Here is a 15,586-nt window from a genome sequence, read left to right as displayed (position 1 = left end):
TTTTCATGCTACAAGTTAATTTGAGGCTAGGTGATTTCCTCTAATGCTAAGATATTTTCATGTATATATTTTCACTCATTTCTGAGTATTGATTAACGCCCATTACTAGCCTCACATTGCCACTTTTCACAGTAATGTTTTAAATATACAATGTATGGATGATGTTGATTGTCTTTTAAAAGGTACAATGGTATATTCTCTTTGTTTCTGGATTAAACTGTAGTGAACATAAAAACTTTTTGTCTAAATGCACTTTACATACCAGGGAAAAACCAGGACCCCCCCACCCAAAAGAAAAATAAATCATACAAAGTTTTGCTCCCTTTTTTGAATTGTCCATCGTATTTTCCTTTTGGTAGTGTTTGTTTCACAGTGGTCGGGGATAACGGGCAGAGAATTCATCTTCTGCTTCCTAACCAGACAGGAAGAAACTGAAAGTTTGGTGCTCTTTAATTGGCTAAAACAGCTGGCTTGCTGCTTCAGTCTTTGGGACAGCAAGATAATATCAAAATTAAAATTTCAGCAGCAGCCTTTTAAATTGGAGAGGCTGAACCTGAGGATAGAGAAAACACTAATTTATATACAAACTATGGTCTTACCGGTGGGAGCTAAACTTAGCTACCCAACTAGATACTTGAATAACACAATCCCTAGCTGGTCCAAGTGAATTGTGTATTCAGAGGGGGGTAACATATAGAGATCACTTTTCTTTAGGCTGTGACAGGCCATGTATTCATTTTTAAATTTCTGCGGTTCGCAGACAGAATGTCAATTAATATACTGTGTGGAATCATGGTAAAAATGCAGAGAACAATCAAAAGTTTGCCTTACAGCTATGAAGAGTACCAAGACATCTTTTAAAAGAAAGACAGACCTCCTTTTGGCTGAACAAGATCTTTTTACAAATAAGTGGTTATAAATACTTCTAGAATGTTATACAAACGTGTATTGATAATTGGTTGCAGAATCTATTTATACTAGTGCTATTTACTTTACAATTAATATATTCACATAATAGTTTGATGATACAGTTTGGCATTTAAAAATGAACATTTCCTTCACTTTTTCTTTTCAATGTATAGTTTTACATCTCAAACATAGCAGTTTGGTGATTCAATTTTATACTGCTTGCCAAAGTGCAATAGAATCAATGAAGGACAGTGTTCACTATAAAGTAAAAAAAAATGTGAACAAATTATAAATGTCCTTCTCTGTAAAAATAAATATTAGGTCTTGTCAATCTGTTTGTCGTCCTCCTTTGGTTTTTACTTTTGAATTGTACATTTTTTGTTACATTTGTTTTAAAATAGCATCAATTTAATCAAAATGTGTTTTTCAAAATGACGTGAACCAAATTGAAGATAGAAATTATTCACTATAATATCTCATGTTTTAAAAGAAAAAAGTGAAATAAAGTTTAAATGGATGATGTCCTTGAGCTAATGGAGAGTGTGATACCCAGACGTATTATTGTCATCATCTTCTGACTGCTTTTTGACCTTACCACCCCAGAAAGAAAAGCCTCACATGGCCTGTAATCCTTCTGTTTCCTGCTACAAGTCAACAAGTAAATCCTTTGTCTAGAGATGTAGTAGGGCCAATTATTTTTACTGAGAAAACAATTTCCATCTTTCCTTATCCTTTTCCGTATCTTGCCTTGGGCCATGGTTATTTTAACAAGGTGAGGGCATTATGGAAAGCTGCAATGTCAGTGCAATTCACCATAAAGAGCCCCTCTCTGTTTCTAGCTTTTCATCCCCACCAATTTTTTAAACACGGCTCAGATCTGCACTCTGTCCACCCTTGTCTATCTGTTAAACAATATCTCCATCTATAGCCAATGATGAAATTGAGATCCCTTCTTAAATTTTCTATATTGAATAATTTCACTACAGATATAGCCGACAGGAATGGTGAATTGCAAGCAGAGATGAAAAAAGATAATAGGCAAACAGAGAGAAAAGGATATTGCATTGAAGGCTAAAATACATAAACTTGATGTTTGGTATTCAGTTTTTCAGTCACAAAAATCTAATATGTTTTTGGAACAATAAAAGGAAACTTTCAAATAATAAAAAGGAAATGATTGATGTTTTAGGTCAAAAAGCTATTTAATTTAGGTTTTTATCAAAGATATCAACAATACATCTTTGGATATGAAGAGCATGGAAAAACAAAGGTTTCAGAAGAACTGAAAAAGTTTAAGATTGACAAATCTCCAATACATGATGGTATTCTACCAATTGTACTTATGGAAATAAGAGATACTATGTATTGGTCATTAACACATTTTTTCAACAGTTGCTGAAGATGGGAAGTAATACCCATTGAAAATTCCTAATGAAGTGCCATCCATAAAGTCAGATTCTTTGACCAAGCCACAACTGTAATGAATACTCATATACAGTAGTATACAATCATGAGATTTTTATAATGGTACTCCTAAAATAAAAAAATAAATAATTAATTGCATGTAGTTGACATTCAATGATGGTATATGTTTTGATTGAGAACCAGCTATTGAGTTAATTAAGAATACAAACAAGTGGTGAATGCTCTTATGGGGGTGATGTAATTCAAGGAAACCTTAGGGATCTGTATTAGGACCATACCTCTTTGAAATCTATTTAAATTATTTAGATTTTGGTATGATAAGTAAGCCTGTGAGATTTACAGATGTAGAAGCTGAAAACTAAGTTAAAAATACAGATAATTTAAAACTGGGCAAATATATAGCAGGTGATGTTTAACGTAGTTAAGCTCAGATCATTATGTTCAAATAGCAGTGATGTACAAAGTATGGATATAAATCAGGAAACACTGAGCTTGGAGAAGTTACTTATAAGTAAGTCTTTTGTGTTTAACATTAGAATGTATAGTTGACAGTGTAGAATTACAGTATAGATGTTAACAAAAGTTAGACCTCATTTAGATGATTGTGTGAAATTCTGTTCCCATATTATAAATAGTTAAATGATTGTCCTATGCTGGCAAGTTAAAAGAACTTAGTCTTAAATGGAGAGGACTATAAAGGAATCTGAACCCAGTATTTAAAACCTTTAGAGGCATTTACAAAATCAGCCCAAAGGACTTAACCAAATCAACAGTGATACATGAGCCATAGGACACAATTGGAACATAAATGAAAATGATTTCAAAACTGAGAACAGGAGGCGGATTTTTACACAGAAGTGGGAGTCTGTTAAAAGCTCCTCAGCAATGTTGTTGAAGCCAGTATTCTGGCTTCTTTCAAGACACAACTGGATGAGTTGCTCAAATCACCTAGCAACTAGCAATCAAAATGGGCCAGATGGGCAGAATGGCTTCCTCTCATTTGTACCCTTTTTATGTTCTTATGTTCAAAGGGCTTGGTTTAGTATTAGGGAGGGCTTCCATCTGTTAAATTCCTTCAGGGCACACTAAAACCACTATTAATTTTCTTTGGCTGAAGCCTTTGTCCAAAGTTGCTCAGAGAGATTACATTTACCTATTTTTTTACATACACATTTTTGTGCTAATTTTTACAGCTGTGTCTTGTTGGATAAGTATAGTAGCAGCAGTGTCCCTGAGATTTGAACTCATGACCTTCCAGTCAGGAGTCCAGAGTTTTGCCACTTATTACAAATGCACCTTCTCCTTTTGTTATGTTATGTACATGCAACACAACTTCGGATCTTCACTTTGTGATTATTGTAGTTTTACTTTGGTCACAACATAACATTCTGAGAATTTGGACATTCTCATCTAACTTTAATACACTACATCATTGCTGTTTTGTCCAATCCTGTTATAGGCTGTTACTGGCTGTTACAGGTTTTTCTGACCCAGTTTCCTAATCTAAGTAAAGGACTTTCCTGTTTTCTGCATAATGTGTTCTCAAAAATGCATGTAATCGTTTTTTAAACTAAGTTTGGATTTTGCTTTAATTTCATATTGAGATCATAGTCACTCCAATTTTGAAAAATGTGGTCGTGAAATTGCTCTGTGGTCACTTACACCGCTTTTGTCGTCTCACATAGCTTAAAAAAATGCAACTTCTAGAAGTCAAAAAGATATTAAGAGGCAGTTCAGTCATCCTAAATTATAGTTACTTTTTTAACCTAGCCTTAGCTTTAATTTGCTTTACATATATATTTTTAAAAATAGGAAAATCATTTCTTGTATTAAGTATCTAAAATCTATATTTTATTGATAAATAATGACAGTTTATCACTTTTTCCAGCTTTCTAAAATTGCAAATTTATTTCATGTACATTTTTATAGGCTTCTAGCCAAAAAAAACAGATTTTGAAAAGAGATTTGTTTCAGTGGATTTAAATAAACATTAGAGATCTGTCATTACTATGGAAGGAAAGTTAATCTCCCAATGTCTGCTTTTACTGATATTAAATAGGGTTTAACAAACATTTACCCGATAAGGCTTATTGATATTCAGTGCACATATCCTTTCTCATATTTGTAGTGGAAGAAAAGGAATGTTTAGCCCATGCACAAAAATATTTTGGTGTTCTAATTCTGAATGAAAATGTAAGTGTTTTATGTAAACTTTATACCACTGTTTAATTTTATTCATTTGTATGTATTTTTAGACTTAGTTCAAACAACTTTTTTTAGAAAGCATTATCTGCAATTTCCCTCACGGGATCAATAAAGTATCTATCTATCTATTTGACACAGGTTCTCTAAAAAAAGGCAGAAATATGTAATTCTCAAAAGTAATTAGAAAGTTCAAAGCTAAGATAAGGCATTTTTACCTTATTTAGTTTATTTATTTAGTGCACTGTGATTATTAAAGTGCACTTTACATAGTTTACTGTGAATCTGGATTTCTGTCACACTTTGTGATTAAGTAGAATATACTAACATTCTATACACCTTTTATAGATCTGGAGTTTCACAGTACCTCATCTTTAATTTGAATCATTTTTCTGAATTGAAATTTGAGTATCAATCTGGATTTATGGAAAAATTATTGATAATTCATAGAAAAATCCACTTACGTGTTTGTTTTGTATGGACTGCTGTGTAAAAAGTGTCTTATTTTATGTAATGTACTGACAGTGTGATGACAAATTAAAAAAGAAAATGCAGTTAAAGTAAAATTCTGGTTTAGGTCATATAAGGTTTAATAAGTACTCATGATATAGCAGAATTTACACATTTATATTATTCAAGTTGTGCTAGTGCAGTGTTATATAGTCAAACTGACTGCAGATCAGACCTAGGAAGAAAGAACATGATGATCCCTTACACCTATGAACTGATGTCCAATTTTAAATGTTGCTGAGATGATTTATTTGTTTGGAATGTCATAAGAAGCCTTGAAGTGGCCTTGCTAATTGTTTAAGTTGGTGTTAATATATTATGCTTTGTTTTACAGCTGGGTGCAGAACTTTGGACATGAAGGCTTGGGATTACTTTTGGACACTCTGGAGAGACTACTTCACAAAAAACAGTAAATGCTACTTTCTCTTGCAAAAATATAACCTTCCGTTATCTATGCCACATCAGATTTCAAAGACTGTACTTTTCATTCATCATGCCTGATTCTATGTTTTTCTTCTTTCTTTCAGTCAAGAAAAGATTGACAAGAAGTGTCAACATAAAGTCATACAGTGCTTGAAGGCCTTCATGAACAATAAGGTACAGTAGTGCAATTTATATTGTGAAGGCTGTTGAGTGGAAAACTCTGTTCACAATTTAAACTGTTGAAAAATGTTGAGTAGAATCTGCTGAATAAATGTCGAAATGAATGAAGTTATCTGGTGCTAGAGTATTCACATGACAGGTATCAAACAATGAAATAATCTTTTCTATGTTTTTAGCTTAGTGCTGCAAATGAATCTAAATATTGTATGCTCAAGGATTTGTGCTTAACTAAATTACAAGCTATATAGTATACTATAAACAAAGCAATAAAAATAACAAAGGAGGCTTAGTAAATTTAGCTTATATGATTGAAACAAGTGTTCTTTGACTAAAGCAACAGCTTATAAAAAAAGTGTAAATCTTTCTTTGCTTAACTTGCATTTTGAGAAGTTTCTTGATTCTGACTTTGATTAGTTGGTACTTAATTTTTCAAGTGAGCTGTTAATGTTTCTACTAAGGCCTTGTGTACTACAAGGATCACATTGGCTTATTGATCTTTGTGAAAATGGAATTTCAGATGGCTGCACTCATCCAGGCACAATGATAGTTTTTGGCTAGATAGTTAACTGCATGTCTGTAACCACTATTACAATTAGTCATTTTACCTGTCCAGAAGAATGTCATTCATATAGTGCAAAGATTTGTCCACACATGATCAAATTAGTTTAGGCATAGAGTGTGAAAGTATGTAAATAATTTCCCTAGCAGTAGACTGTATGTAGAAATAGTAATTTTGAATTCAGACATTTTTATTCATGGTTTATTTTAGGTGGAAACATTTCATTGATATTTTTTCCAATTAAATAGGTGTTTTTGACAGCGATTGACAATGACTGGCTGAGTGCTTTTGATTAATTTTACATGCTTTAAGGACATTGTTAATTAGAATGTAGTATTTAAGTATATATTCAAAACTCAAATCAAGCTATTAACTATTTTTTGAAGTCAAGTTTAAAATGGAAAGTGTTCATATAAATGTATATCTGGAGAGGATTACATCTTTAACAATCTGTGATGATGCTGCCATCTTGTAAGATATCACTCACAAAAAAAATCTTAGTGTAAGCTATAGAGATAAGTTTTGTGAATTGAGTTGCACTTTCTATAAAGTTGTAAACCAAAACAAAATGAACTGTTTACCTAGTTATTTTTATAGTTCAGCATATAAATGCTGAATGTACTGGAAAATCTGCATTCTGCACAGAATATTTTTAATTTGGAGATTAATTTTCTTTCCTTTACGGTAAAAATATACAGAGTATATATTTATCTTGCAGATAATTGTGATGGCCTTCCCTCATATAAAATACCCTATGAGGAGAAAAAAGTCCTATCATAAATTATGATTCTTAATTTTAGTGTATTTTGCTGGGAGCTTAACTGATAAACTATGAAACGATTATGTTTGGCTATCAGTTTTCTAGTATTAATCTGTCATACCTGTACATTCTCTTTTGCAAGCCTGTTAAATATTCACAGTAGGTCCAGCATCCTAGAATATTTTATGTCATTGATTCAGGTAATACTTTGGATCCTGAGGTTCAGTCATGTTAGATTTACGGTGGTGTTAGATATCAAACCAGTGCTGCATATTAAGGAAGTATTTAAGTTACTTAAATTACTTTGAAGTGCTTCGTTTTGCACATCAATCACAAATACGGGGTACTTTTTACAAGCATGTTGAAGTATTTCATTTATTTGTAGCTTACAATTATTTTACCTCAGTTTTTTTTTTGCTTAACCTCATGGGTTAGATGTGGTAACTCCTTACATTAGAAGTGGACACATTTTCAACTTAATGATCTTGTATTATTTGCAATTTTTGAAAAAAAGTATACTTGCAGAGGATGTTTACAGTAAACACTGAAAATCAGCAGATGCTTCGTGATTATCACTTCAAGGTAATACATGATACAGGATAACAACAGGTGTTGTCTTTTGTTTACTTATTTGTAACAGATGAAACTGAGACCTTTCATGGATTTTGTCTGCATTATGGTACTCATTCAGTCTAGAGTGACTAACTGCCAGGTGTTCATAACCAGCTGTTACTGTCTTCTAAACAATTGAATCAAGAAACTTCGAAGTAACCATGTGTTTTAGATGTTAAAACAATTAACAGCCTTGTTAATTGAGGCATTATTGTTGTAGTATGTTGTAGATGCAATTTCAAGTGTAGTTGCAGTTTGTGACTAGCAAGGTATGAAGTAAAGGTCAAAAATCGTCCTGGGAATGAAAATTCAGGGGCACCAAGGATGTAGTGAGGCAAACGCTTGGGGGGGAAACATTTAAAAATAGAATTAATTTACTAAAATAATTTCTGACATAAATCCCCATTTTTTTCCAGGCTGAAAGGTTTTATTTTTTGGTCTTTCGCAAACTAAAGATAACCCTTCATGTTTGAGCAGAGTACTAGATTTTTTGTGTTTCCAACATTCATTTGTTTTTTCCTTCTTGACATATATTTGAAATTTTAAATAATGCTCATAAAATGAATAGAAAACAATGTCTTTATTGTAAAAATGCATCACTAAAAATAAGAGATTTTTAGCCTGTAGATTCTACAATAATGGAAATATTAATTTCCAATTAAGATAATAAGCTCTCTTATACAGTATGATAAAGAATAGAGTCCACTACTATTTCAGCATTCAGATTACCTGGACGTTATATGGTTTTAGTGTCCCATATCACAAACCTCTGATGAAAATGATGATGATGGATCTTGATATCTGTACTTGGCTTCCTCCTGTTCTTGCTTGCCTGTCTGTATGGTTAAATGACCTCACTAGGAGTTGCCTGGTCAATGTTTATTTTTTAATATGTCTTTCTTAAAGTAATCTTATATAAATGGTGTTGTATAAAAAGTGCATACACTGTGATTATGCACGTGTTTTGAAATAAATAAAAAGCACTATTTATGTTTCATAACAGTTCCATCAGTTGTCATAAACACTGCCCATCTGCATACTTCCCCCTCACCAATTGATCCAAAACAAATATCTGATTGAAGGCTGGGCAGTATCCACCTGGCCCAAACCCACATAATGACTTCTGATGTGATTGTTTTTTATTAGCCTGACACAGTGTCATTCTGGGCACCGATCTCAACATCTTTGCTCGATCTCTTGCACCAGCTCTTCATGAATGGGCATCTATTTAAAATCCTTCACTTTCGCTGTTGTCTGAGGGAGGCACAACCCTCCTTCCTATTCAATCATTTCTTACTCAGTGGTTAACAATTGGAGAGATGATTGTGCAGAATAGTGGGATGAAATCATATTATGGGGTGGTGAAAGAGGAGCCAAGTGGAAGGTGATCATGTAATTTCACATTTTACTATTTTTTTATCTTTGCACTGAATGTTGTTATAATGTAAAGAAAGTTTAAAATATTATACAAAGGTTAAATACTAAAAGATTTGAGAAAAATAGGAGAATTGGAGAAGTGGTGTTAATTATTCCTTTTAAGCCTTTCATTCATAATCACTAATACTGCTACAGGATGGATGTGCACCAGTTAGTGTCAAGTATTAATATGGCACAGAGTACTGATCTACTGATTACTGTACTACAGGGCTCGACCTGCCCCCCAAATGAACACCTTCAGTTGTTGAGCTGCTAATATTTTTCCTAATATTTGAGCCTCTTATTTTTGGTATTTTCAGTTGCACGATTTATGGGCTTATTTGAATAATTATCAAAATCCTGTTATCTCCAACATTAATGGAATTAAAAGTACTTTGAGACATGCTTTAGTCATACTTGTAAAGTCTTAATCCTCTTGGTGTTACATTAATTAGTAAATGGGATGTTATTGTTAAAATTAAATATACATGTTTTTTTTTAAAGTATGGACTGGAGCGAATCCTTGGAGAGCAGAAAAGTCTATGCCTACTGGCCAGAGCTATTGACCCACGACAGCCAAACATGATGACAGATGTGGTCAAATTACTGTCTGCAATATGTATTGTGGGAGAAGAAAACATGTCAGTATATGTTCATATATTTTGTAATAAGTGCACTGCTTTTTTTTGCAATCTAGGAATATGTTGAAGTTCTCCATATTAGATGAAAGCGTATATGAAAGAGTATATATTTTTTAATGTATTGAAGTTATTATGTATATAGATGCAGCCATTTAAAACACATGAGGTGAAGGGCGGAATACTGCAACAAGTGCAGCAGTAGGATGAACAGCACAATGTAATGCAATTTTTATTTTTTCAAATAATCTGATCAAGAACTGTACTCTGTAAAACTGCCAGGTGAATCTGTGAATCCTTAATGTACCGCAGCTGCGTGTGCCTGTAATTGAAATTATTTTAATGATAAAACGTAAATGTTTTTTCACTGATTAATGGTTCCCTGCTAATTCTGTGATAATACCAATATGCTAATACTGTACTGTAGTGACAAATGGTTTAATTAACGAGTTTCACTCGTACTGTGTCAGAGTACTGTATAACACTTAACAGAATTATTATTTTTAATTACATACAGGCCAGTAGTGATCTAGTGATGCATGACTAGCGGTTATGTACTGTAAGTTTCAATGTAGCTGATTCAAGACTGTCCTCCTCCAATCAGAGTGACGCAGTGGTGGTTCAGTGGTATAATTCTTCCCTGCTGCTCAGGATGCCTAGGTCTGATTCCTGGCCAATGCCTGGCTCCTCTGAGCTAATCTTTTAATAGTAAAATATAATATATAAACTATTTTGACATTTTTATTCATTCTATATATCACAGTAGATTAAATATTAAATTAATTTTAAACATAACTGTAGCACTAGCATGGATGAACCTCTATAGTGTAGAGGTTTCTGTAGTAAATGTGGCATCCTGGGGCTGTTTCATAAAGTAAGATTACTCAGTTAGCTGGATATGTAAAACAATATTTTATTGCCCAGCCTGTTGTGAATAAGATTTTGTTTTCAGGTTTACATATGCATTAAAATATTTTATATTTTGTCTTAATGCTAATTTAAGTAATACTGCTTAACAATATGACAATATGCAAGATAAATTATGGATATATGAAAATGCTTATTAAATTAATTATAAAAGCATGAAGAGTAATTAATTTTATGATTTCTCTCTTCCCCACTCAGAACCTCATTAGAGATGTCTTTATCAAATAAATCAACTAAAAAAAAAAGGTTATTCTAATGGCCCATTGGCTGAATTGCAGGCGTAGTTATTAACTATCTGGACTTTGTAACTAATGTTAAAAAAAGCCAGCTGAAAAAAAACATTAAAACATATATTGTATTTTAATTAACAAATATAAGAATATAGTGTAGCCTACATTACACTGCAAAGAAATATAGGAAACAAGTTGCAATGAGTATGTCAAAACTTTTCTAAAACAACTACAGCAAGTGACCAAGTTATAGAATTTGATGTAAAAAAATGTTATGAAGAAGGTGAAATACTGTGTACCTTAATTTTTATTTTCCCCTTCTTCTGCCAGTGTTATACAGTACTGTAAATATATAGTTATATTCATAAATTAATATTGTTACTACTAAACATTATACTTCTGTTATTTTTATTTTCAGGTGCCAACATTTCACTTTAGTTGCATTAATCCATATTAATATTTCATATCAAATGGATTTAATGAAGTAGTATAACAGATTTGGTGAAGCTAGCATTTCACTAACACAAAAGGCCACCTATCAATCTTGTCTGGACTGAAAAATTTAAATTCGACATACTGAATCTCACTGTGGTACAGTGCAGGTAGCTTACAGGTTTTAATGTCCATTCTGAATGGCTGCATCTGTATAACCAGTCCTAGGCAATACAATTTAATTACAATGAAATTTTGCTTTCAGTTGCGTGACTTTTGAATACTGTTGCCTTGTTTAACCTGAATGAAGAAAGATAGGCAAAATTTATTCTTCAAACCCAAAGACAACTCCTGAAAATATCCTTTAATCATATTATAGTTTCCTTGACATATAAAAATGTTTCATATCTAAATAATAAATCAGTTAAAAATGTTTTTGTGTATTAAATTATATAGTCAAGATTCATCATCTTTGTGGATATTTTTATGGCTTGTTCCTGTAGTTAAAAAATAATAAGAAAAATAGATGAATCATTGTTTATTGTATGACTTTAAATGTAATGAAATGTGTTTTTCCACTTAGTTTGGAAAAGGTCCTTGAAGCTATAACTACTGCTGGGGAACGGAGAAGCATTGCAAGGTTCCATCCAATTGTTGAAGGACTACGTGATCGGTCTGTGCAACTACAAGTAAGTACTTAGGCTGCTGTTGATGTTGTATGCGACTACTCCAAAATCTTGTAATAAAGGTAAAACAAGGCATGCATGCATTGCAATGTAGCATCTGGAAAACATCCTATAGTACCTTCTTCTCCCATGCATTAACGACCTGATACTTTCTAAGTATTTAAAGTTACTTAAGTACATAAGAAACAATACAAAACAAAAACAAATAGCCATCCTAAACATTTTGCCTAAAAACACTTTAAACGCTGCATTTTGCTTAAAAAGAACTGTAATGTGTATGGGCAAGGCCACAGAAGTCACTTGTGTAATGCAAAGCCATTGGAGTTGTAGTGTTTTTAATAGGGCTATGTTGCATCTATTTGCTGACGTTTAACAAAGTTAACAGGATATAAGGAAGGTACCTGATTTGTGTTATTTTTTTCTAGTTGAGAAAAAATTGTGTATTAAGCTTGCCATATGTGAATCTTTTCTAGTAAAGAGACTGGTCAGTAGCTTGTTTTGAACACAGTACTGTACTGGTAACAAATGGGGGTCTGATGTAGGTTAAAGGACCTGAAGACTTAGGTTTTTAGTTCTGTCAGAATTGATTTTTGTCTTATTTCTAGTGGAATCCTACAGTGCATAAGTGTATTTAGTATAAAAGACTGATGGCCTTTCAACAAAGTCAAAAAGTGTCATCATTATATTAATGTCTCAAAGATAAACAAACCAACAATAGCGATATTTTTTATCTTCTGAAAAAAATAATTGGTTTACATATCAGATAACAGACACTGACCTATACTTTAATTTAATCTGTGTCTCCAAAACAATTTTTTGCTATTGTCAAGTTACATGGCGTGCGATCACTTAAAGTCAATTTTTAAACAAACATGACCTTTATAGCTTTGACTAGTCTGTCATTACGGGGTCTTGATTGTTCAATGGTTTTGAAGGTTGGTATGTTTTGTGAGGTTGCTAAGAAAATTGTAAATGTAACTTTAAATCATGTACAGTGAGTTGAAAAATTATGATAAGGCGGTAAAGAGCAATCATTTTCTTGGAGTATGCTTTGGTGTATCATTTTGTAAGTTGATTTAACATTATTTTGAAGGATATATATACGAAAAATGCAAACTTCGTTTTGAGCAGGACAAATTAAAATAGTTGTTAGATGCCTAAATTATTTGAAGTCTGACCAAGGCATCAGTCCTTTAGATTGTTTGTATGTATACTAATTATAATGTAGACTAATTAACACTTTATTAGTAGAACTATGTTTCTACCTTTTTGCTGATCAAATATATATTTTATTGGTAGCTCCTCATATTACGTATAAATCAGTGATTTGAGTGAGAAAGTATGTTTTTTAACAAATGACTTATGTATTTCTGCAAATATTGAGAATTGTTCAGTGGTGAAGTTCTCAATACTGTACTGCAACGGGGGCTCAGGCGGGCGCCCTTGCCGCATTAGGTCGGCCCCGCACCGTCGGGGGCTCGAACCCGGGACTCCCGCGTCACTCAACAGGGACCCAGCCCGGTGAGCCAAAGAGAGATCTCTCTACAGCCCAGTAGCTGTGGTCCCGCTATCACAGGGAAGGGCGGTGACGTCACCTGCTCTGGTACGCCGGCTCTTACACAGTACCTGTCGGCCGTATGCGTTACAATACTTTTTTGAACTTGAAACTTAGTGTTTGTCTTTTTTTTTTAAATGAAAGCTTTCCTGGAGTGTAATTAGATGATTCCTACTGGTAGCTCACAACAATGATCCTCAGGTGCTGTCAAAACTAGAAGCTTAATGATTCTATGTAAGATCACACACCAACAGCTTTTGGGGCTTTGTTTGTTAATTATTAATTTACCTGAAATAGTTTAGCATTTCTTCTGGATTTTATACTGTCCCTGAAGGCAGATCATAATCTTATGTGGACAAATTGTTCTCAGACGATATGTTGTGTGGTAGAGAGACAAGGACTTTGAAGTGGAAATTGGAGATATTGGATTGAGAGAATTAAAATCTTAATTTATCAATTGATTTTAAGATGGATGTAGGCAGACAGTATCAGAAAACTGCAGTGTAGAGTTTTGGTTAGGACTGTGGAATTGCAAATGAAAGGTTATGGGTTCAAATGCTGGATTAGATGTTGCTATTGTACTGATGAGTGTGGTATTTAATTTAAATGGCTGCAGTAATTTGTTCTCAACTGACTGATTGACTGATGGAAATGATTGTTTATAAAATCTGAATAAAAGGTTTAATATATTACATGTAATTTATTAGTTTTATTTTAAAATCTAAATATCATCAATAGCTTTACTGTGATTGCTAATTTCTTTAAAATATAATCAAATAGTTTTTTTGTAACTGTTAGTTAAATTGTATAAGATTTTCCAATAAAGCATTTTCATAAAGGGATCTAAGCTATTCCTACAGCTGGACATGACACTTTCTAGTCTGCATTTAACCTGGGTAAGCCAGCTTGCACTCAAAAATAGACTGAAATTTAACACACAAAAGATCATGTTCCTGTAGCCCTTTGAATGATTTGCAGATGTCATATTCAAACATTTTTATGGCTATCTGAACACAAACTAATGTTTATAGTCTTAGAAAGTAGTTTGCCGAAAATGTAAACACTTATTGGAGGAACTTATTGGAGGAGGAACACTTATTGTAAAAAAAAATGTAAATTGATATGCTTTACCACCTTTGCTCTGTAAAATACTAGATTTTATTACTTGTCAGGAAACTAAATTTTTTACAACAGCAACAAATTTGTTTAAAAAAACATCTATACTTTGTTTAACTTTAAGTGTTAAAAAGTCTGCATCAAATCATAGCTGAAGACAGTGCCTGTTAGGTAGAGTATTATGGCATCAGTGTTAACAAGCTATGTTAGGCTGTGTCTGGTCAGTACTGGAATGGGAGACCTACAAAGAAAATCAGGTTCTTGCTTCTGGCAGTGTGATGGACAGCTTCCTTCTCGATCAGAATGTTTGTTGACCTGTGACATTTACATTTACATTTGCCTTATGTATGTCACAGCAGACATTGGTGCTTGACAAGTTTGCACTTGAAAATAAAATTTCTAAACATCTTCTAAAGCAAAAAAGAAATCCTGCCTAAGCCTATTCATATAGTATTTATGATCTTACTGAAGATCATCTCCAGTCTGTACTAACCCATGCCTATGTATCTTTTGGTCACTACTGTATTTTTTGTGAATCAAATAAATTCAGTGGATGTGCAAGATCCAGACAAGAATCAAATAAGGATCCACTTTGAGTGTACAGTAAATTATCTGGATTTATTCTTTGGTATTTACTTTGGTATTTATTATGTCATTGACAAAGTGTAGGTGACATTTTCCTTGGCAGAGATGCATCTGTACACTATTAGTTATAAATGTAATCTAAACCTCCTGTGCAACCGAAGAAGATTCACTTGTGTTTTACCCACCAAAGAAAGTGACCTTTTTAAAAAAAAAATCACGCCTAAAGAATAGGTTTACTGGCCTTTAAAAAAACATGTATAGCTGCAATCCAACATAGTAGCATATTGTAAGAGAAGATAATGTGGAAAGCTGTTGAGGCTGACTCTGTATACAGCGCAAAGTGATGGTCCAATGTGACAAGACCTTTTGTCAAAAAACATCTTTTATTTATGACATTGTAGCATGAATCCAAGTGTTGTTA

At 32.9% G+C, this 15,586-nt stretch overlaps 1 protein-coding gene across 1 annotated transcript in view; it reads left to right on the top strand.

The window, feature by feature from the left end:
- The window catches only part of diaph3 (diaphanous-related formin 3), a 459,783-nt gene that overhangs the window by 184,202 nt on the left and 259,995 nt on the right, over positions 1-15,586 (top strand). The window contains exons 6-9 of the mRNA XM_088603117.1: positions 5,381-5,455; positions 5,574-5,643; positions 9,501-9,637; positions 11,807-11,912. Coding sequence (XP_088459243.1) covers positions 5,381-5,455; positions 5,574-5,643; positions 9,501-9,637; positions 11,807-11,912 — 388 coding nt within the window. The remainder of the gene's footprint in view (positions 1-5,380; positions 5,456-5,573; positions 5,644-9,500; positions 9,638-11,806; positions 11,913-15,586) is intronic.

The sequence above is a fragment of the Lepisosteus platostomus genome, chromosome 2 (assembly GCF_059453375.1).
Source record: "Lepisosteus platostomus isolate fLepPlt1 chromosome 2, fLepPlt1.hap1, whole genome shotgun sequence".
In the NCBI taxonomy this organism is placed as follows: domain Eukaryota; kingdom Metazoa; phylum Chordata; class Actinopteri; order Semionotiformes; family Lepisosteidae; genus Lepisosteus; species Lepisosteus platostomus.
The sequence above is the reverse complement of the archived record's forward strand: the minus strand, read 5'-3'. Positions and strand labels throughout refer to the sequence as shown.